At 55.4% G+C, this 22775-nt stretch overlaps 1 protein-coding gene across 2 annotated transcripts in view; it reads left to right on the top strand.

Annotated features, from left to right (window-relative positions):
* Nucleotides 1-20127, top strand: part of DYNC2I1 (dynein 2 intermediate chain 1) — a 45716-nt gene extending 25589 nt beyond the window's left edge. For both annotated transcript variants that reach the window (XM_047763159.1, XM_047763160.1), the window contains 15 exons: nt 228-330; nt 1692-1821; nt 4457-4568; nt 5047-5135; nt 5910-6039; nt 7402-7574; nt 8184-8346; nt 10901-11014; nt 11105-11166; nt 11495-11546; nt 12877-12937; nt 15458-15554; nt 15725-15856; nt 17427-17650; nt 19776-20127. In XM_047763159.1, the coding sequence (XP_047619115.1) occupies nt 228-330; nt 1692-1821; nt 4457-4568; nt 5047-5135; nt 5910-6039; nt 7402-7574; nt 8184-8346; nt 10901-11014; nt 11105-11166; nt 11495-11546; nt 12877-12937; nt 15458-15554; nt 15725-15856; nt 17427-17650; nt 19776-19950 (1817 nt within the window). In that variant the 3' untranslated portion in view covers nt 19951-20127. The remainder of the gene's footprint in view (nt 1-227; nt 331-1691; nt 1822-4456; nt 4569-5046; nt 5136-5909; nt 6040-7401; nt 7575-8183; nt 8347-10900; nt 11015-11104; nt 11167-11494; nt 11547-12876; nt 12938-15457; nt 15555-15724; nt 15857-17426; nt 17651-19775) is intronic.
* Nucleotides 20128-22775: the final 2648 nt, after the last annotated feature.

The raw sequence follows: 22775 nt of genomic DNA, 5'->3' as shown, positions 1-22775 counted from the left end.
GGGGTGATCGGCGCGTACGTAGCACGTTCCGCCGTGTTGCTCAAAGTCTGACGGAACTCGGAAGTGGTTCCCGTGAGTGCTCGGTCCCCTGTCGCCGTAGTTGGGTGTGAAGGCCTCATTGAGCACAGTTTGTACACTTGGTTCTAATTGTTTTGCTTGATTTCTTGTGCTTGAAAGAACTGTTTCAGTTTCACAAAAATAGCTTTTTTTTTTTTTTTTCTGTACAGATGCAAACAGTTCCCCTTCCAAAACCCCTGTTTGTGGAATTTTCGTGGATTTTGCAACAGCCTCACACCGTCAAAAGAGTCGGACTCAGGCCCTTAAGCAAAAGTAGGTGTATTTGGAAATTGGCAGAAGGCAGTGGAGTGGTCATACACTTTTCTTCAACATACCTTTTGTTTCTTTTTTCTTTTTAGGGTCTCACCTGAGGCATATGGAAGTTCCCAGGCCAGAGGTCGAATTGGAGCTGCAGCTGCCGGCCTACACACCACAGCCACAGCAATGCTGGATCCGAGCCGTGTCTGTGGCAGCTTACGGTAATGCCGGATCCTCAACCCACTGAGAGAGGCCAGGGATTGAACCTGCATCCTCACGGACACTAGTGGGGTTTGTTACCACTGAACCATGACGGGAACTCCTTCAACAAACTTTGAAAAAGTAGCTTTTCGTTTCGTTTTCCCTGCTGACATTCAAGCGCTTTATTTAACCTGTGCTCTGTTTCCTGTGTCCAGAGGTTGTGTTGTGGGTGCAGGTGTGTCATGCTATAGCAAGGACCCCCGGCCCTAGCGTTTGGGTTCATTCTTGGAGGCCCTGGGAGTGAGGCTGGCGGCTAGAACCATGAGCAGCAAGCGGCCTGGCCCACCCTGCACCTGGGTGGCTGAGGGTGGTGGCACTGTGCAGAGCCAGCCCTCTGTGTCTCAGATGAGGAAGCTGGAGTGTTTGTGAGTCGAGTCCCCAGTTGGCCTGCGGTCAGGGGCCCTGGGCTCTGGGCCTCCTCATTGGCACTCTTGGTGCCGCAGGCCAGTTACATAGACAAGGAAACGAGGCTCCAGGGCAGCCTCTGGTGATGGAGGGATGCGCCGTGAACCGCCAGGGCCGCCAGACATCAGAGCCCCACTCGCCTTACCAAGACCTCAGAAATTTGCAAAAATTCACAGAGGCCTGAAAGTGCAGGACAGAGTCTCCGCCCACGGTCTGATGTGCTGACCGGACTCGCTCTGGGCATAGATGCAGGATTCCACCCACGTGGGCCTGGGCTGGGGGGGATCCTCCGGACTCCACTGGGGAGGGGGTGCAGCAGGTCTCGAGAGTGGGGCGTGACGGGGGTGGGGGCAGTGCGTCTGCACTGGCGGGAACCGGGGTCTCCTGACCCTCCACCAGCTGTGTCAGCACACGCTCCTCCTGTTTCGAACCCGATGGCGGCCAGGCGGCGGAGCGGGAGCGCAATCCTTGTCCGTGGGGGAAGGATGGAAGCAGGCGGGCGGGACTGGGGGCCCGAGGGGGCCGGCGAAGTACAGTCATGGGGTGGAGCCCCGAGGCCGAGCCGGGCCCCACCCCAGCTCCCGTCCTTAGGGACGGTCACGCTTCAGACCCACACCCAGACGGCGCTCCCAAGGTCGCCGAGATCCCGCCGCCGCCACCGCCCCAGCCGCGTTGTCCAGGTGACATGCTTGTTTCCCCGCCCTTCGCAGGACACGCAGCACCAAGCTGCTCAGGCTCATCGACCTAGACTTCTCGTCCTCCTTCTCCCTCTTGGACCTCCTGCCCGTGAGCGAGTATGACAGGTACATCAGGAGCTTCGGGAGGAAAAACACCAAGCAGGTGGGTGCCAGGCTCACGACCAGGCGACAGGGCGCGGGGCAGGTGCAGTGCCATGTGTGTCGTGGGATGTTGGAGCCGGGGTGGCTGGGAAGGACACAGCCCCCAGGGCCAAGGCAGGGCCCCCCCCCCACCCTGTCCCGGCCCCTAGCGGAGGCTGTGCAGGCGGCCTCGGTGCCACGGCCTGGCCACAAGGCCGGACCTGATGGCTCCCACGCTGAGCGCCTTGGCCCCGTGCCGGAAAGTCACCAGATGTCATGTCTGCTCACTTGGTCAGGTCCCTTTGGGCTCGTAGCCATCGTGCAGGCCCTCCGTGTCCGGGGTGGAAGCTGACATTCCCCTGACTCCCCAGACGCTGGGCTCCTCTTAAGTGTCCCTCCCGCCGGGTCCATCCACTCCCCTCACCTCTCACGTCTTTCTGTGCCAGGACCCTGCTCCCCTGCCTGCGTGTCCCCGTGTAAAGCCTTCCTATCACCTGTTTGTATCCCCCGTACCTGACTAGGTCCCATCACCTGTCTGTGCGTCCCCCGTACCTCACCAGGCTGTTGTCACCTACCTGTCTTTCTCCATTACCAGGCTTATGGGATCCCTGCCCCTCCTCTCATCTGCCTGCCTGCCTGCGGCTGCGTCCGTGGCCCGTTCTTAGGTGAATTAGGTGGCCCCTCCCTGATGGTAACCCTGAGGTCCCCCGGCTCCAGGTTGCTGCAGCCAGTCTCCCACTGTAGCTCTGTGTTCCCTGCAGTGTCTCCAGTCATTGAGCACGTGACAGCCAACCTCCCACGGTGGAGAAGTGTTCGCGTCAGGGTCCCCGCTGACATTTCTGTCATGTCCCGTCGTGTCGTCTGTCCACACGCTCTGGGGCGTATTCAGTCCCCGGTCCTTCTATGGGAAGAAGGTCACAGGAAGAAATTTAGGAAGCTGAGCAGTTAGTCTTGGCCTTACAGGCTGGCTCACGCCCGCCTTGAGCAGCTTATCCAACTGCTGTTTCCCTCACTCGGAGCTGTGAGTTACTGTCAAAACTGTCTTTACTGAAGCTTACGTCTTTTTGAAATGGAAAAAAAACCAAAACTGTCTGGTTATGCAAAGCCACTGCGTTCTAAGAGAATAGGATGCCAGTGGCCCAGGTAACAGTATTTTCAACCCAGAACTGAATTGTTTGATGTGACTTTTTAAAAACAGTTTCAAAATTGAGGCTCGGAGTGCCCATTGTGGCACAGTGGAAACGCATCCAACCAGGAGCCATGAGGCTGTGGGTTCAATCCCCGGCCTTGCTCAGTGGGTTAAGGATCCGGCGTTGCCGTGAGCTGTGGTGTAGGTTGCAGACACAGCTTGGATCTGGCGTGGCTGTGGCTGTGGCGCACGCCGGTGGCCACAGCCGTGATTCAACCCTTAGCATGGGAACCTCCATATGCTGCAGATGCAGTCCTGAAAAGCAAAAAAAAAAAAAGAAAAAGAAATTTAGGCTCATATTTATCAAATGTTTCAGATAGAAGCAGTCTTTGCATGATTGTTATTATGCCATGATCCTTTGTTCTTTTTTTTTTTTTTTTCCCATTTCTTGGGTCGCTCCCACGGCATATGGAGGTTCCCAGGCTAGGGGTCAAGTCGGAGCTGTAGCCACCAGCCTACGCCAGAGCAACAGCAACACAGGATCCAAGCCGCGTCTGTGACCGACACCACAGCTCATGGCAACGCCGGATCCTTCACCCACTGAGCAAGGCCAGGGATGGAACCCACCACCTCATGGTTCCTAGTTGGATTCGTGAACCACTGCGCCACGACGGGAACTCCTTTTTATTTATTTATTTATTTATTTATTTATTTATTTATATTTCTTTTTTTTTTAAATTGAAGTATAGTTGATTTACGATGCCGTGTAAATTTCTGCTGTACAGCAAAGTGGCTTACTCAGATATATATTCTTTTCCGTATCATTAGGGTTTATCACCGGATATTGAGTATAGTTCCTGTGCTCGCCAGTAGGGCCTCGTTGTGTATCCATCCTGTGTATACTAGTTGGCATCTGCTGATCCCAAACTTCCAACCCCCGCCCCGTCCCCAGCAACCGCAGGTCTGTTCTCTGTGTCCCTGTTTGGTGGAAAAACGCATTGGTCTCCTACTTTAGATTTCACCTATAAGGGCTATCGTGCATTTTTCTTTCTCCGTCCGACTGACTTCACTCACTGTGGTCCTCTCGAGGCCCATCCGTGCCACTGCAAATATGCCACGATCCTTATTTTTGATAAAGGCAACGAGACTGTGGTTACTGACTTTAAAAGGGTTCGTTGTTTAGGAGTTCCCATCGTGGCGCAGTGGTTCACGCATCCGACTAGGAACCATGAGGTTGCAGGTTCCACCCCTGGCCTCGCTCAGTGGGTGAAGGATCCGGCGTTGCCGTGAGCTGGGGTGTAGGTCACAGATGTGGCTCGGATCCCGCGTGGCTGTGGCTCTGGCGTAGGCCGGTGGCTACAGCTCTGATTCGACCCCTAGCCTGGGAACCTCCACATGCCGCGGGAGCGGCCCAAGAAATGGCAAAAAGACACACACACACACAGTGTTCATTGTTTGTCTTTTCAGTGACAAGAAAGCGCTCTGAGGCTGGGCCCCAAGCTAACTCTGGCACCCGCTTGTTTTCAAGGCCTACGTTCAGTGTAATGAAGATCGTGTGGAAAGGGACGCCCAGACTGAGGAGGTCGAGACCCGGGAGGCGTGGACGCAGCACCCAGGGGAAGGCGCAGCCGTGTCTGGGGGTAATCCGCTTTCTGCCGGCCCCCTTGGAAGCTGTGTTTAGTTCCTTTCTTGTTCCAAATTTCCAGCTTTAAGTGCAGCTTCCAGACATTACGTCCAGATGGAGGGAGGCCCCCACAACCCGCAGGGCTCTGCTCGCTCGATTCTGCTTGTTGTTTACGTGCCGAATCCTGTTTCACTCACGGTTGTTCCTGGGGAATTCCTTCTGTTTCTCCTTCATCGGGGAAGCCTCATCTTAAGAAAATAATGCAGCTGCATGTAATGTGTCCATGATAAACCGATGCTTGAAGGCGGAGGTGTCTGTTTACAGACTTCATAGCAGCGGTTGTTTTTGAGGAGCCGGGAGTAGATGTGGACAGTGAGGGGGGAGGCCTCCTGCCCCCCCCCCAGGGCTCTGGCTCCCTCTCTCCTTGCCCTTTGAGGTACGGGACACATGCCCGGAGAGCCCGCCTGCTTGGTTTTACGGGATTTCTCTTCTAGGGAGTGAGCAGAGCGACCCCTGTGACGGGGCCATCGTCCCGAAGGTCGACACGCCCCGGCTGTCCAGCTTCCTCCGGGCAGCCTGCCAGGTATGAACGGCCGGGGGCTGGGGAGGGGGCGCAGGGGCCCCAGGGCTTCTGTTGCTGCAGGTGCTGTTGAGGCGTTTGGATCCTGGACCTTTCGGTGGCTTGCTCCTCAATTGCAGCCCATGAGCAGGATGGGGTGCTGTGCGGGTGTCCCCCTGCTTCCCTCTTCCTTCCAGAAAAGCTGGAGGGGCCACCCTCTCCCCCTCCCGTTATTTTTATTTTTTTAATTTTTTAATTTTTTTTTTGTCTTTTTGCCTTTTCTAGGGCCGCTCACGTGGCACATGGAGGTTCCCAGGCTAGGGGTCTTATCGGAGCTGTAGCCACCGGCCTAGGCCAGAGCTACAGCCACAGCCACGCGGGATCTGAGCCGCGTCTGCAACCTACACCACAGCTCACGGTAATGCCGGATCCTTCATCCACGGAGCAGGGCCAGGGATCGAACCTGCAACCTCATGGTTCCTAGTTGGATTCGTGAACCACTGAGCCACGACGGGAACTCCCTCCCCTTCCTGTTATTTTTAGCCACATGCTTGCTCTGAAGAATGACATCCAGGGTTAACTAATGGCTCCCCCGCGGACCCAGTGGAACGCCACCTGATGGCGCCTGCTGTTGGGCGGAAAGAGCAATGTCACTTCCTTCTGTCTTATGGTGTCTTGGCCTTGGAAGCTATTTTAAGAAATGGGGAAGATTGGGTGGCGATGTGTGCTTTCGGTTTTGTCTCGTCCACTGAGTCCCTGGAAAGTCTGGCGAGAGCACCGCTCACGTGTCTTCGACAGGTGATGGCGGTTTTGCTGGAGGAGGACCGCGCGGCAGCTGGGCCGAACTGGACCCCGCTGGCACAGGAGGGCACCCTGCCGTTCAGCGATAGCTGCGCCCCGCTGAACACCAGCCTGCCCTTCCTTCAGCGTAAGTGCCGAGCTCGGTTGTGCATTTAGATCTGACACTAGACCTTCGTGTTGCGACAGCGAGCTTGACGGTCACGTCCTGTGTTCACACCAGGGGGTTCCTGGACGGACTGGCCCCACGCACGGCTGGCTTTTCCCGTGAGCACGCGTGGTACAGCCGGGCTGAGCACTCGTCGTGGGATGATTGGAAGGGGGGAGGGCGTGCCGTGATGAAGTGAATATGCGTGTTCAGTCTTCAGAGTTCAGTTGATCTGTGGTGGCAGAGCGTGCAGTGCTCCCCAGGCGAAGCCCCTGTCATCACAGAGAACGTGCAACTGCATGTGATTGTGTCAACTAAACACACTGCGTTTGCAGGACCGAGTGTAAACTTCTTAAGATAGTTGCCTCTTGGCTTTTTTTTTTTTTTTTGTCTTTTTGCCATTTCTTGGGCCGTTCCTGCAGCATATGGAGGTTCCCAGGCTAGGGGTCCAATCGGAGCTGTAGCCACCAGCCTACACCACAGCCACAGCCACACGGGATCCGAGCTGCATCTGCAACCTACACCACAGCTCACGGCAACTCCAGATCCTCAACCCACTGAGCGAGCCCAGGGATCGAACCCACGACCTCATGGTTCCTCGTCGGGTTTGTTAACCACTGCGCCACGACGGGAACTCGCGAGCCTGGGTTTTTCTGTGGGCGGTGGTAGAGAGCGCTGAGGTGGTGGAAGGAGACCAGGATGGCACGTGTCCCGCTGTCTGGACCTGAGCTCAGAGGGAGTGACCCGGACCTTCAGTGTCCACCCGACGCCGTTGTCACCAGGAAGCACATGCAGCGCTGGCTGCCCGCTTATTCTTCCTTGGGTGTCCGGTGTCTCCAGTGTCCCAGGATGGGCAGACAGAGTGGACAGGCAGGCAGACAAATCCTGCGTCTGGGAGTAGACCGGGCAAGGAGGATGGATGGTATCTGAAGACCAGGCCTTCAGGAGGAGGGTGGGAACTCCGAGAGACTGACTTCTTTGTTACGCTGAAGTGGATCTGAATAGCCTTAAGTCTGTTAATATGACACGGGTTCCGGCAGAGCAGTAGATGCAGAAGCACTATTCTTGGAGTCCCTGTCATGGCTCAGTGGAAACGAATCTGACTAGTATCCATGAGGTTGCAGGTTCGATCCCTGGCCTTTCTCAGTGGGTTAAGGATCCGGCTTTGCTGTGAGACATGGCTCAGATCCCGCGTTGCTGGGGCTGTGGTGTCGGCCGGCGGCTACAGCTCCAATTGGACCCCTAGCCTGGGAACCTCCATGTGCTGCGGGTGCAGCCCTAAAAAAAAAAAAGCAAAAAAAAAAAAGAACAAACATTGAAACACTGTTCTTGTCTTACTTTCAGACCGAAGAGTGTGCTGCCTGCATGCCTCTCAAGTTCATAGGCGGACGGTGGTGTCCGTCCACGGGCTGCCTGGCAAGGCCGTCTCGCCCCTGCTGGACAGCAGATACGTGCTCTGTGTGTGGGACATCTGGCAGCCCTCGGGGCCTCAGAAGACCCTGATAAGCGAGTCAGAGGTACAGCTCGAGCGTCATGGGTTTAACTAGAGGAAGGACGAGTGGCAAGGAGGCCACTTCCAGGGTCACTTGTCTCCGTCTGGCCGCCCTCAGCTGTGTGCGGGGTAATGGGTACAGCTCTTGGCTGGAAGCACCAGCTCACCTGGGGGCCGGGTCACCAGCCTGGCAGGCCACCGGAAGTTAGGTGGCAGCTGCTGGGAGCTTAATGGAAACACTGGCGCCCGGCAGCCCCGGGGCCCTGGAGGTGTGCGCCTGGCCGGTACCATTTGGGTCACACAGGTATTAGAGGTTTGGTTCTTAACCTGCCTGAGCTTTTCTGACCCCTGGCCTCGTGCTTTTCCCAGCCCCTGGGTCACGGGGCTGCTGTAGTTTTGGGGCCCTGAAGCGACTGGATGTAGGGTGTCTATAAAATGGCAAGAGGTGGCTTGGCTGACCTGGGCTGGCCGCGGGCTGAGCGGAGGTGCCTGGCGCCCACCCTGTGACGGCCCCCTTCTGTCCCCCGAGCGAGGGGCCCCTCAGACGTGTCCTGCTCACTGCATCCCTCGGCTTCCAGGTGCAAAGTCTGCGGAGCACCAGTGCCCAGTCTCAGCTTTCCGCGCATCTTTCTAGGTCACGTGCTGCTGCTTTAGCCCCTTGAAAGCCTGTTTGCTGTTTGCCGGAACCGCGCATGGCACGGTGGTCGTGTGGGATCTGAGAGAAGATTCCAGGATCCATCGTTACGTGAAGCTGAGCGAGGGCTTCTGGACGTTCAGGACCCCAACTTTTTCCACGGGTCGGTGACACTGCCCTGCCGGCCCTGGGTCTGAGCTGAGAGCACAGGGGGCCTTTGACAAACGGGGGCCCTTCCAGGCGACACCCTTCCTGCTAAATCTAGAGGTTCGGCACCTCGTGAGATGACGCCCAGTTCTAAATCAGCCCGAGGCGTGGCGGTGTGTGTCCTGGCGGCCAGGGGAGGAGAAACGGGGTCGAAAGGAGCCAGAACCACTGGATCTGCACCCCCCTCCCCCCCGCCCACCCTGCCCTGCGCCTTGTTAGACTCGTGTGAACACTTCATGCCACGTGGCTGCAGCCACAGCCTAGCACAATCACAACCACAGCTACAGCCACAACCACAACCAAGCACTGCCACCTCCCCCCCAACCCCACCAGTGCGTGGAGGTTTTCTGGGGCTTTCTGCCAGTGCTTGTTCAGGGCCCGTTCCGACCCACCTCCCAGTGCTCCGGGAGGCATGTCCACCATTGCGGTGACTGCAAGGCGGGGCCTGCGCTCGTCCCCGACTGTCCTCTCCCCGTCCTTCTCCCTGGTTCTGCTTGGGAACCCCCAGCCCATGGACACCGTGCACCACGTCTCCCTTCCAGGACCCCACGCCCGGTTCTGCCTGTGTTCTTGCTCTGCCTCAGATGGCAGGAGACCTTGGAGCCTGGCTTCTCCCCGGGAGTGAGAGGCGCCTGCGGTCCAGGGCCGTGCGCGTCGGAGCACCCCTCCTGTGCGCAGCCAGGTTGCTCGTGGGCCCCAGGGGTTCCCCGCCAGCTGGTCCATGGGCTTTGGGTCAGTCCCGCTGCCGGCGGTCAGCCCAGAGCCTGCACCACGCGGGCCCGGCCGTCCCAGCCTCTCTGCCCCCTGCCCCTCTGGTGGGTGCCCAGCATGTCTCGCGGTTGTACTTGGCGCTCCTGCGAGGACGCAGGACATGGAGCATCTCCAGGTGCTTATTTGCTGTCCATCCATCTGTCTGCAGTGGGGCATCTGCTTAGGTGGTCGCAACTTGTCAATTGATTTGTTGCTCCTTGTCGTTGCGTTTCAAGAGTCTTGGTGGGTTCTGGGTCCAGAACCGTGTCCCTCGTGGGGGGCTTGTCTGCCCCTCCCCAGGTAGCCCTCCAACCCGCTTGTCCTGCTCACTCGCACAGGGAGTGCATATCGCTTTATGTCTGTGCGTGTGTCTGTGTTTTATGCATAAGAAAGCAAGGGGTTTTTTTTGTTGTTTGTTTGTTTTTGGTCTCCCTTTGGGGACACAGTGACCACTGTGGAGAATGTCTGAGTTGGCAGGTGCCCAACTTGTTGGATGCTGTTAGAAAAGATATCTTTTATGAATGTACATTCGTAACTGCTGCTGCTATTGCTGATTAACCCGTGCAGTCACCACCACGTTCAGAAACACTAAAGCTCTTTCAGCTGTTTTTTTTTTTTTTTTGTCTTCTATTTATTTATTTTTTTTTTTGTGCTTTCTAGGGCTGCACCCGCAGCATATGGAGGTTCCCAGGCTGGGGGTCGAATCGGAGCTGTAGCCGCCGTCTTTAAGTTTTTAAACTTAATTGCTCCATTAAAATTTATTTATTTATTTATTTATTTACTTACTTAACTTACTTACTTACTTTCTGTCTAAACATTGTCACTAGCCAGCTGAGCTTCCTTCCCGTTCATTGACTTGGAGAGCTGGTCACTTGCTCATTATTCCCAAGATGGTTTTGTCTTTTCCTTCTTGTTTTTTCCCTGAATTTGGTTCCAACTCTCATTTTATGTCTTGCTGGTTTGTTTGTTTTTTGTTTTTGTTTTTTTTTTTGGCTTTTTGCCATTTCTTGGGCCGCTCCCTCGGCATATGGAGGTTCCCAGGCTAGGGGTCCAATCGGAGCTGTAGCCGCTGTCCTACACCACAGCCACAGCAACACGGGATCCGAGCCCCATCTGTGACCTACACCACAGCTCATGGCAACACCGGGTCCTTCACCCACTGAGCAAGACCAGGGATCAAACCCACAACCTCATGGTTCTTAGTCGGATTCGTTAACCACTGCACCACAACGGGAACTCCCTGCTGTTTTTTTTTTTTTATCCATTTTTGTTCTGGGTTTCTGATTCAGGTGTTTTGGGTTATTTGCTTGCTTTGGGTTCCTTTCTAAATGCTTTTTGAAGAGGCGTGTTCTGTGGGTTCCGTGGTGTGGTTTCTGTAGAGGTGCTGCTCTGGGCTGAGGAGGCTGCAGCTCCCTTGCTGCTGTCACTCTGCACCCCCTCCTCCTGCGACGGGTGAGGTCCCCCCGGTCCTGCCTGGGAGGAAGTTTCTGTTTGGCCTCTGCGACTCCCTCTTCCCGTGGGGAGTCTCCCCCTGTCCGCCTTGTGCACCCGCAGCCATGAGACCTGGAGCTCGGGGTTCCGGGCTTCTCTCTCCTCCTGGGTGTTGTGAGGTCTATGATCTCTGCTGCCGTGATGCTGGGAGCCGCGGCAGGCCTTCTGTCTGTGGTCCGTGTGGCCTGTGTTTGGGGACGATGCGCCTGTCCCCTGCGTAACACGACTTGTGTGTGCTCCGCGGCTCAGCACCTGCTTCTGACCCCCAGATGGCGTCCTCACCGCTGTCAACCACCAAAGTCCCCTCCAAGCAGTAGAGCCGGTCTCAGCATCCGTCTGCAAAAGACAGAGCTCCGTGCTGTCACCTTTCTCTACTCAAGAAGGTACGTGATGCTTCACGTCCTTCCGCTCCTCGCGTGGAGAGACGGGGCGTCCTGGTCCCAGGCCGCTTCTCCCGCTTCTGTCTCCGGCAGACCCGGCGTGTTTGTCCTCCCACATTGCCTCGCTGGATGAGAGCGGCGTCCTCAACCTGTGGGTGAGCGGGGCCTGCGGGTGCTCTCGCGGGGGCGGAGATGGGTGCGGGGCGGGGAGTCGGGGGCCAGGCGGGGAACCCAGGAGTGGAAAGGGGTGTCTGGGCCGGGGGACGCGCTGGCCTCAGCCGGTCACGGCGTGGAGAGACGTCCTCGGTCAGAGAAGGGGATTTAGGACATTTAAACATTGGTTCTGAAGTTAGTGATCAGCCTTGATTCTGGAGCGATTGTGTGTTTCGTGTCTAATATAACACCCCGCCTGAGTTAGAGCTGTGCTCAGGTTGTTTTCGTCGTTACTGAAAGGACTGATTCATCCTCCATTGTCTGTTTCAGGTGGTCGTCGAATTACCAAAGGCAGATATTGCAGGTTCACTGCGTGACTTAGGTAACTTTGAAATTAAAAAAAAAAAATAGCTTTAGTCAGTGTTTGCTCAAATGAGTAAAGATTAAAGCCACCAGTGACCACTTTGAAAAGTAAGTGATTAGCCACGTGGGGATCTCTCTTCTACCCTGTTGACTGAGAGGCCCCCGTCCGACGGACCGATGCTCGTCGTGGGGGCTGGGTTTTGTCCAGCTTTGCTTCCAGGAGAAGAGGGCACGACACTCCCGGGAGCTGGCCGTGCTGAGGGAGCTGCGGGCGTTGAGTGCCTGCAGGCGGCCCGGCGCTTCCACGCCCTGGGGTGGGTGGCAGCTCTAGTGGCTGCTTGGAGAACTCAGGACGCGGTTTGAGCCGCTCAGCCGCTGTCTCTCCTTCACACGGGGAGGACGTGCTGGGTGCCAGGCACAAGGGTGAAGGGGCGCCAGTGGCCTCCCGGGAAGCCTGGCCGTTGTGGTGTCACTGTTGGACCAGGGCCGAAAGCCCAGGCCCAGGTTTGAGGTTCGGGCCGAGACCTTCGGCGCCAGTGTCACTCCCCGTGGGCAGGCGCTGGGAGAGTAGGACCCAGAATGGGGGCATCGGACGTCCCGGCATCAGCGTGGTGACGGTGACGGGGGCAGGGGTTCATCAGCAGCTCTGTTCTGTGCAGTGACCGTCGCCCTTTCCAGCTGCAGGTGCAGTTGTTTGTATGCTGTGACTTCAGCTGCTCCCAGGGGTCTAGGCTATACCCTGCCAGAACTTAGGGTTCAGTGTATGTAAACTCGTTCTGCATTTGCTGTGATTACAGACCAGGAGGTGCTACTGGGCACAGAGAAAGGAGGGAAAGCCCATCAGTAACTGGGGGGGTCAGGGCAGGATGCTGCTGGGGGGGGTAGGAGTGGGGTGGGGGGGGGATGTGGAGGAGAGAGGGGCCCGCGGGTCCAGCAGAGCCAGGCGGGTCCCCAGGCCGTCCCACCTCGTCCCTGCGGAGTGTGAGACCCAGCGCGAGAGGACTTTTACCGAAGACGGTTTCTGGCGGGGGGGGGGGGGGGGCGCCTGGAAGTTGGTTGAATACTGATTTTTTTTTTTTTTTGGTTAAGTGTCCTTCCCTTGTTTTTAGCAAATCTAAAACCATAAAGGCTTGGATCTTGATTCCACCAGCCCTTTCCCGCAAGGCCCCGAACCGCAGATGCTCTGTTGTTCACACCTGCGTCACGGAGGGAATGCTTTTCATCTGTCTGCATTTTTAGGTGGTCTCCCGACAGTCAAGCAACGGAAAACCATTCCAGGCAAATGTGATTAGATTTTGGTTTTACCTTGCGCAAAGCCGAGCGTGTGCCTCTGGTCTCTCTGTTCGCAGGCTTGATACCTGGAGGTAGGATAAAATTGGTGCACGGTGCCGTGATTCAGCTGAGCGACAGGTAGGTCTGCCCCACGTCCCCTCCGAGCCCAGCGTCCGGTTTCCCACAGAAGGAGCCACGGGAGGCCTGGCTGGGCCGGCGGGTGCATGGAAAACACCTGCCTTCTCGTGTTGTGTTTCCGCACGTGGTTCTTTACTCATGAGTCGGAGTAATAAATGCCATGGCCGGGTGCAGAGCGAACATATGCTGTTCGATTAAAATATTCTGTGTCTTACACATTGGTACTATTCGCCTATTTTTTTAAATCCAGTGTTACTGTAACCCTGAAGTTAAATAAGACAGGTTTCAGGAACTAGAAACATTTTTTGGGGAACGTTTTGTTCAGAAGTTAGGTTTCTGTTTTTATTCCACTTAATACGATGTAACAATCGAATTAGTTATATGAGTATTATTTCCTGTGAATTTATTTCCCGGAGAGATCTCTTCTTGTCAACTACTGCGCTCCGGTGCCCGCCTGACACTTGACCCTGGAAATAGTTCAGAACACTCCTGAGTTGCATCGATGCGTTCATAGGTGCTTCGTGACTGTCAGTCACCTTCTGTGGTTTCAGTGTAATTATGACAAGGAATCAGCTGTGTTTAAAGGAACTCACCCAGGAGTTCCTGTCGTGGCTCAGTGGTTAGCGAATCCGACTAGGAACCATGAGGTCGCGGGTTCGATCCCTGGCCTCGCTCAGTGGGTTAAGGATCCGGCGTTGCCGTGAGCTATGGTGTAGGTCGAAGACGCGGCTCGGATCTGGCATTGCTGTGGCTGTGCTGTAGGCCGATGGCGACAGCTTTGATTAGGCCCCTAGCCTGGGAACCTCCACATGCCATGGGTATGGCCCTAGAAAAGACAAAAAGACAAAAAAAAAAAAAGAACTCACTTGATACCCTGCAGACCCCATCACGGGCGACCCCTGGGCCCCTCACTGAATTTCTGTACTTGGGTCTTGTCTCCGTATGGGTCTCATCACTTCATACCATGCTTTGCAATTACCTTTTAACTCTGTGTTCCTCCTGCACTTAATTGTATGCTCCTTAAGGGAGAGTGTCACCTGTGTCTGATGCCAGTCTTTCCCCCAGTGCCCAGCAGGGCCACTCCGGGTCCCGAGGTAATGAAGGCCCATCCAGACCTCAGCCACACGTGTGCTCCGTGGACCACACGCTGCAGCCGCCTTGTGGGGCCCCTTCCCTCGGGCCCTCAGTGCTAACAAGTGACCAGTTGTCCCTGCCATCCCTGGGGGTGTCGCCTTGGGTGAAGCGCCCTGACCCCTGGGGCAGCAAGTCCTCCCCTGGTTGGGGCGGGGGGGCTGCTGATGTGGCTTCTTGTTCCTGGGGTTTGGCCCACGCGTGCAGTGCTATGTGGAGTGTGGGAGCTCCAGGGAGAGAGGGTGCAGGATGCAGGGGGTGGCTTCTTGCAGAGGTGATGGCTCAGATGGAGTCGGGGCCTGCTCAGGGCAGAGGGAGCCACAGGCGTGAAGATGCTGATGTGTCGAGGGGCGGAGAGGAATGAGCGCCAGACCTGAAGAGCGGTCCCGTGCGAAGGTTCAGGCGCTTCTCTCCAGGGCGTCGTTCGGGATGTAGAACCATGAGCTTGGCCGCAGCCTGCACTTGGATCTCGGGAAGGCACTGCAGACGGGGAGACCTTTAGGAGGCTATTGCAGGGGTGGTTCGAGATCAGAGTTGAGAGTCTGAACCAGGGCCACATTCGTCAGTAAAAGGCAGAATCGAGGACACCTGGTGACCAGCTGGTTCCAGGAGGGGGCAGCCTGTCTCTTGCCCAGATGTCCAGCTTGGTTGGCGGGTACCGCGTAGCTGAGGATGGCGGGGCAGGCTGGGGTGGGGAGGGGAGCTCAAGGGAGGGGCAGGACCCAGAGGAGGCAACAGGGCAGCAGGGCAGCAGCGGGGATCTCAGCTGAGGGCAGCGTCTGGGGTCCCGACCATGGGTGTGAGAAGGGCAGAGATGGGGGCCCGTCCCCCGCAGGTGCCTGGGACAGCAGCCCTGGGCTCTGGCTGCTGTACATACATCTGCTGTACAGGGTGAAACACCAACAAGGCACTAAATGCTGCCTTTCAGAAAAGCCAGCAAAGTGCTAGAACAAGGGTGGGGCTTGCAGGCAGCCTGCCGGCTTTGGGGTGGCGGGGGCTGGACTCACAGGCCCGCGGCCATCGCCTCCAGCTGAACTGGGTTTGGGCCCCTGCCGGGGACTCAGACCCACTGCCCCTCAGCGGGAGAAACCCAGAGGCCAGGCCGGGGTGTGGTCCGGGGTGTGCAGCTGAGTGAGCATAGAGCAGACCAGTGCCCGTGTTGCGTCACGGGGGGACATGCTGCCGGCGGCAGGCAGGTGCTTTGCAGACACCGCAGGGGAGGGACACCCACTGGGGTGCGATCTGGAAAATGGACCTCTGTCTCCCCTGAAAAAGCGAGTCGGCTTAGAGGAAGGAGCGCGTGAGCCTGAGAAAGGGCGGGGGGGGGGGCCCCCCCGTCCAGCAGCGGCGCGCGGCCCTGACCCTCCCACCTTCGCTGTTTGTTTCCAGCCTTTCCTGTAAAGGGTGTGAACCTTGGTCCGCGCAGACGCTGACGGTTAAGTTCCTGCCCTCAGACCCTAACCGCTTCGTCGTTGGCACAGACTTGGTGAGTAGCCAGCTTGCTCTCTGTACCCGGAGCTGCTCCGTGGGTACTCGGTTGGAGCTCGCCTTACCCTTTGCTTTCATCGGAAGCTTGTTTAAGTTGTTTCCGAACAGCAGCTCCACCCCGCCTGGGGCCAGACCCCTCCTTAACCCCGGCGGGTGCCCTCTCCCCAGGGCCTCATCAGCCACGGCTCCAGGCAGGACTCGAGGGCGTCCCCCAGACTGTTCCGACCCCAGCAGCCGGGCGTGAGGCCGGTGAGAGTGACCGCAATCGACTTCTCACCGTTCGGAGAACCCGTGTTTCTGGTGAGCGTCTTGTCTTGCAAGCACCAGTGCTTTTGCAGCAGTTCTCTTGGAATCTCACACGTCTGGCTCCTGGTTTCCTGTGTGTGTGCGCTCCGTACGGCTCATTCCACGAGGCTCTTGTGTGGATCCTCTTACAGCTTTTCACTCTGATGGAGAAAAGCGACGAGGACAGCAGCAAACGTCCCCCCGCCCCGTGTGCTGACGCGTGTGCCGCGGGTGGGACCCCCGCCCTGCGGCTCAGGGTTGGTCTGCCACACAGGCCACTCGCAGTCCGTCCTGCCGTCTCTGGGTCTGACCGGAACCCCGTGGCTGGCCTGAGAGCATCCTTTGTGAGCAGAGCTATGGCCAGGTCGTGGCCCTGCTCAGCTTGTGCAACCTCAGCTGAGTCTGGGGTCGTCTCACCATTAGATCCAGGCCTTGCGCTCTGGCTGGGCCCCTCTTTCCGCATCTGATCAGCCAGTGTCTGGGCGGGGGTGGGGCACTCGGATGCCCTGTCTGTCCTGGGGCTTCTGTGCCTGGTCTCGATTCCACGTGAGCCATCGCTGGTCAGAGGACTTCCTTTCCTCTCGCCCTTCGAACGTGGACACGAGGCTTCTCACTGTCATCAGGGCAGATTTTTCTGTCTGTATTTACTCTCTGCTCAGTGGGTCCCCTGGGGAGGGGTCCCTGGGGATGGTTCTGAGTCCACTGCCACTGTGCTGGGAGCCCGTCTTTGCTTCCCGATACAGAAGCCTGCGGGATCAGCCATTTCTCCCTTTAGGGGAAAAGCTCCCTTTAGGAGACCAGCCAAGACCTGGGGGTCAGAAGCACACGTACAGGACCCATGAGGTGTCCGTTTATCCCTGGCTTGGCACATGCCCACCCGGTCCTGATCTGCCGACCCGGCAGTGGGAACCCCGCTCCCTTAGCCATAATCACCTGTGCATTTGCTCAAGCTTTCGTGACTGCTAACTCTTGCCTTGCCTTTAGGGGAAAAGATTAAATATGTGAAGGATTAAATATATTGAGTAAAAAGGAGGTAAGGTTCTCTTTCTAAGCTGAAAATTTGGTCTTTTACGAGACCAAGTTTTGGTGCACGGAGATTTCAATCCAAAAGGAAGCGGCAACCATATTATTGATGCAAGGGAACTGGTCTTGTCGTGACCTGTGGTGTAGGTTGCAGATGTGGCTCAGATCTGGCGTGGCTGTGGCTGTGGTGTGGACCGGCAGCTGTAGCTCTGATTTGACCCCTCACCTGGGACCCTCCATGTGCCCCGAGTGCGGACCTAAAAAAAAAAACCAAAAAAAAACAAAAAAACCCCACCCACCTACTTACATATTCCCAGATTACTACCCATTTGGGAAGGAGAAGGAGGCACAGAGGGATTGGCATCTACAAAGGCTCACCTTTGTCATTTGCGAGGCAAGATTTAACATTACACTTTTGTGTTCGGGACGCAGAAGACACACCACATGCTTCTGCTGTGCCAAAGGAAAGCTTCCCTTCTGAAATGTGTCCTTGACGGCTGAGATTCAGTGGAAAAGCAGAAAAGAGCCGTGATCGAGTTCCCTCCCACCCCCTCCCGCCCAGGCCGGCTGTTCCGACGGGAGCATCCGCCTGCACCAGCTGGCGGCCGAGCGCCCCCTCCTGCAGTGGGAGGACAGCACCGGCGGCCGTGCGGTCACCGGCCTGCGCTGGGCCCCGACCAGACCTGCTGTGTTCCTGGTCCAGGACGACGCATCCTGTGTGTACATTTGGGACCTCCTGGAAAGCGATTTGGGTCCTGTAGCCAAGCACCCCGTCTCTCCAGACAAGTAAGTGATGGAACTCAGGCGGGGCCCTCGCCGGTAATTTTCTCCAGCTCTGATGACGCAGGCTGCTCCGCTTTAACCCACGGTCGTATTTAAATATTATTTTCATGTTTATGTGTTTAAGTCAGATCGTAAACACCACTTTAACGTGCCTTTATCTCATATTTAGCCCCAAAGAAGCTTGTAAAAACTTCTTGATAAAACTTCTTGATAAAAACTTGCACTCTTTCCCATCGTCATTATCCTTCTGTAAATAAAAGGAGCCTTTTTCTTCTCCACCGCGAGTACCTTAGGTTGATTTGCTGGGCTCACACGTTCTGTATGGGTCTGCGTGATGGCCCATTCCTTCTCGCCTCTGGGGGAGTCGGGCTTCTCAGCCCCACGGTGGTCGCAGGTCGTACCCACCCCACCCCGTGGGCCCTGGCGGAGCCAAACGCAAGACCGGGCTCCTCACCCCTGCGCTTTAATGACTCCTCGTCTTATGTAATCGTTTTATGTAACTGTTCACAAAACGTTCACTGGGAAGAGTGCTCCTTGCCCTGCTTTTTCTGTTCACCTCTTTTTTTTTTTTTTCCCTTGGATTTTAAACTTCCGAATAAATTCTCTTGCTGTGAAGGCTCGTTAACACCCTGGAGGATGGGAACCACATCCTTTTTGTAAAGAAAAGAAGACCTGAAAAAAATTAAGAATTGCATTATTTAGTTTAAGTCCGAGGTGTACTTATATCATTCTAATTACTAGAAACACGAATCGTCAAAATCCAGCCTGGATTCACTCACAAACACGTGTGCATATGCAGTGTCTATGAGCTTGGCTTTTTGGGGGGTGGTTCACCTATGGCTCAGAGCATGTGGTACTTGTCCTTTTCTGAATTAAGTTGATTTCATTTAGCATAATGCCTTCAAGGTCCATCCGCATTGTCGCAAATGGATTTCCTCCTTTTCCTGGCTAAATAATATTCCACGTATGATACAGACAACATCTTCTTTATCCAGTCATCCGCTCATGGGCATTTAGGTTGCTTCCTTGTCTTGGTTGTGAATCGTGCTGCGGTGGACCTGAGGGCATGGGTATCTCTGAGAGAGAGAGACTTCATTTTTCTCTGGATAAATACCTAGGAGGTGGGTTGCTAGGTCGTGTGGTCGTTGTAGTTTTAATTCTTAGAAACTTCCATGCTATTCCTGCATGCGTGCACCAGTCCACACTCCCAGCAGCAGTGGATGTGGGTCCCTGGCAGAACAAGCCTTGCCCAAGTCTCGGGGCAGCCGTGGGCACAGGTCCCCGTCAGAATGAGCTGTGCAGGCGGGTCCCCGTCAGATCAAGCTGCACCCTGGTCTCGGGGCAGCTGTGGACACGGGTCCCCGCCAGAAGGAGTCGTGCTCGAGTCTTGGGGCGGGAGCTGGTGGGTGTTGGGGTCGTGGGACGTGTATGGGAGATTGTGGGCAGTCAGACCCTGTAGCACCTGGACAGGGGGTTCTCTGCTCAGAGACCTCCAGCTTCTTGCTTGAGGGGCTGCCTGCTCCTGCCCTCCTCCCGGCCAGGTTCCACGAGATCCTGGGGTCTGTGTGACTGCGGGGTGAAGCAGTTAGGGCGGTGATAAACTGTGTGATGGGGCATTCCCAGGAATCTGGAAGTCAGGGATGGAGAAGGCCTTGGGGTGATGGCACTGACAGAGGAAGATGGGCAGGAGGCACAGGGAGTGCTGTGTGGGCATTGCGGCTGGGGTGGCCTCAGGTGCCCATTGGTGGGTCTCTCCCAGCCGGTGGGTGGCATCAGAGAAATGGGTCGGTCAAGGGGTCCCTTCCCACTGGGCACCTGAGGGCCGGTGGCATCTGTTTCCCCAGGAGCACAGGCTGGGCTGGGGGCCTGCATCTTGGGGCGCGGTCTGGGGGGTTACGAAGGCTTGTGGGTTTTCCCGTCACCAGGCAGGGCGTCGTCAGGCCTTAGCAGTGACCATCGTGGACCTTGAGTCCAGCAGACTGAATGCAGAAAACGTTTCAAAAGGGAGTCTCCAGATTTCTGTACGTTTACATCTGGTCTGATGATGGCAGTTCAGCATTTCCCTCCCCCACCCGCCCTGGGAAGGTGAGTGACTTGGGGTCTCACCACCTGTGTGTCTCGCTTTCAGGCTGGTGGCCATGACCGTCGTGGGGGAAGCAGAGAAGACCCGCGGCAGCTTCCTGGCGTTGGTGCTGGCCAGAGCCTCGGGCCGCGTGGACATCCAGTACCTGAAGCAGGAGTGGGCGGCCCCGGCAGGCGAGGAGCAGCGGAGGCTGCGGCTGCTTCTGCAGGAGGCCCTGTAGGAGGCAGGGGCCTGGGGGGCCAGCATGTGCTGTCCAGGGCAGGGCCCAGGGCGACCCAGATGTCACACCCATGCGTGTCCCTTCCTGTGGCTAGAAGGCAGGTGTCAGTACGCAAGTCACTTTCCAAGAACGTCCCTTCCGTAACACCATGAATAAATCGCTATTTTTGAATGGAAACAGGAGACGTTTTAGTGTGTACTGAACGTGGAAGGCAGCCGAGCCGTGTCCAGGATGCTCTTCTCTGAGAACACGTCTACTTTTTTTGCAGAAAGCTTTAAAATATTGTCACATTTATTACTCGATTTTAAATAATGCAAATGAAAATGTCTTTTATAAATAACATGTAACTAAAAATATACTTCCTACAGCATATGGAAGTTCTCTGGCCAGGAGTCGAATCAGAACTGCAGCTGAGGCCTGCACCACAGCCCTGGCAACACCGGATCTGAGCTGCACCTGTGACCTACACCACAGCCTGTGGCAACGCCGGATCCTTAAGCCGCTAAGCAAGGCCCGGGATCAAACCCGCATCCTCACAGAGACGAGTCAGGTTCTTACCCACTGAGCCCCAACGGGAACTCCATTAAAATGTACTTTAAACGGCTTTTTAGTCATGCATAAAATGACATATTCACAGATTTAAATGAAAGGAATCACTCCATTCAGTTCTGTGCCATCTAGCAGATGGAACTAATTTGATTCCTGAGCATTCTGCTTCTGCAGACGTGTTTGTAGCTCTGTGCCCAGGGGGTGGGGGTCCCGGGACACACTCACAGTCTTGGTCTGTCTCACTCCCCAGAACCTTGGTGCTGCCCCAACCTCGGCTTCCTGGCTGTCCAAGGGCTCGGGTGGGGACGGAGGCCCCTGGCAGCCACAACTTGACGGTGACTTGCAGGCCTAGAGGAGTCGGCTGCATGGGTGGTACTGGTGCAGCTGCAGGGCTCTGACCGCTGTGGTCCACGCAGTGCCCTGAGCCTTTCTCCTGCTGCTCTCCGGCCAGTGCGTGGAGCCCTGTGCCCGTCTCACCCCCTGTCCAGTGCTGCGGGGAGGGGCAGACTTCCCATTCGGGGGCATCGGGGGTCTGAGCATGGAGCCCACCCAGCGGGTCATCAGTGGGGATGGTGACCTTTGCGGGCGACCCTCCTGGGTACTCCCGGGTCAGCAGCCGCCTCCTGTGAGGCCAGCTCCATGGGGCTTTGTGAAACCAGGTTGAGCTGAACTGACACAAACCTCTAAATGTATTGGGATTATATAATGTGTGTTTAAAGCTCTCTTAAATATGGTATCCTCTTAATAAAATGTAATACCACGGGTTCTTCGTTTTACTTGGGTAAAAATATAACCTATCCTATGTCAAAGGTTTATTAAGAGCTGGTGCTAGGAGTTCCCGTCGTGGCACAGTGTGTTAGGAATCCAGCTGCAGCAGCTTGGGTCACTGAGGAGGTGCCCATTTCACCCCCACCAGCACAGTGGGTTGAAGGCTCTGGCATGGCTGCAGCTGTGGCAACCCCGATCCTTTAACCCGCTGCACCAGGCCGGGGACCAAAACCGCACCTCCACCGTGACCCAAGCCACTGCAGTCGAATTCTTAACCCACTGTGCCACAGCAGGATATGTATGTATATTATATATACACATGGAATATATAAATGTATATATGTATACTTTAAAAAGTTGTTTATTTCTGAAATTATAAAGTAATACGTGCATAGTGAAGATACTTGAGAATTGTATTAAAAATATAAATAAGAAAAAGGCCATTGTAGTCTGACCACCAGAGGGAAATACTCTTTAGTTTTATTGCATGTAGTTCCAGTGTCTTTTTTTTTAAATACGTTTTTTATTTTTTCTTACATTATATTACTACTTAAGAACGCCTTATAATTTGATAATCATATAAGCCACTACAATTTAAAGCTTGTTTTTAGGATTAATTTTGTTAAAGGAATACTTGCAGCATCTTGGATTGGTATTATGCAATTAAATATTTTGTTAAAGTTAAAAATGCGTCTTGCTGTGATATCCCAAAATGAATATTTGTGCAGATTCAGGAAAGAGTATCTTTTGTATCTTTGAAACTAATGTTGAAATTGATCATTGACAAATTGAATTTCAGCCCTTCTTCATCCAGTGTCTGTGTTTGCGCTTTTAAAACGGCTTATTGAGATAAAACTCACATACCATACAATTCACTCATATAAGTGAAGAGTTTAACGGCTTTGGGCATTAAAATCACGGGTTATACATCTGCTACTGTCATCCAAATTGAGACACTTCTGTCTGCAGAGCAAAGGCTGGTCCCATTAGCAGCCTCCCCCGCTCCTCCTGCTCCCACCTGCCCTAGGCAATCACTGGTCTACCTTCTGTCTGCTCTGGATGTGTCATATAAACAGCACTCTTTTTTTTTAAATTATTTTTATTATTATTATTTTATTTTATTTTTTGCCTTTTTCTAGGCCCACTCCCGTGGCACATGGAGATTCCCAGGCTAGGGGTCTAATCGGAGCTGTAGCCGCCAGCCTACGCCACAGCCACAGCAACGTGGGATCAGAGCCGTGTCTGCGACCTACACCACAGCTCATGGCAACGCCGGATCCATAACCCACTGAGTAAGGCCAGGGATCGAACCCGCAACCTCACAGTTTCTAGTCGGATTCATTAACCACTGCGTCATGACGGGAACTCCATAAACAGCACTCTTGGGATGTTTGTGTGGCTGGCTGGCGCTGGGCGTCACCTGTACTTCTGTGGGTCTGTCCTGCTGGTTCACGCGTTTGGAGGGTGGCATCCACCACTGAAAAGCCAGCCGGCACCTGTTCTGCCCT

The sequence above is a fragment of the Phacochoerus africanus genome, chromosome 16 (genome assembly GCF_016906955.1).
Source record: "Phacochoerus africanus isolate WHEZ1 chromosome 16, ROS_Pafr_v1, whole genome shotgun sequence".
NCBI lineage: Eukaryota > Metazoa > Chordata > Mammalia > Artiodactyla > Suidae > Phacochoerus > Phacochoerus africanus.
Note: the sequence above shows the minus strand (reverse complement) of the source record. Positions and strands in the feature narration are given on the sequence as shown.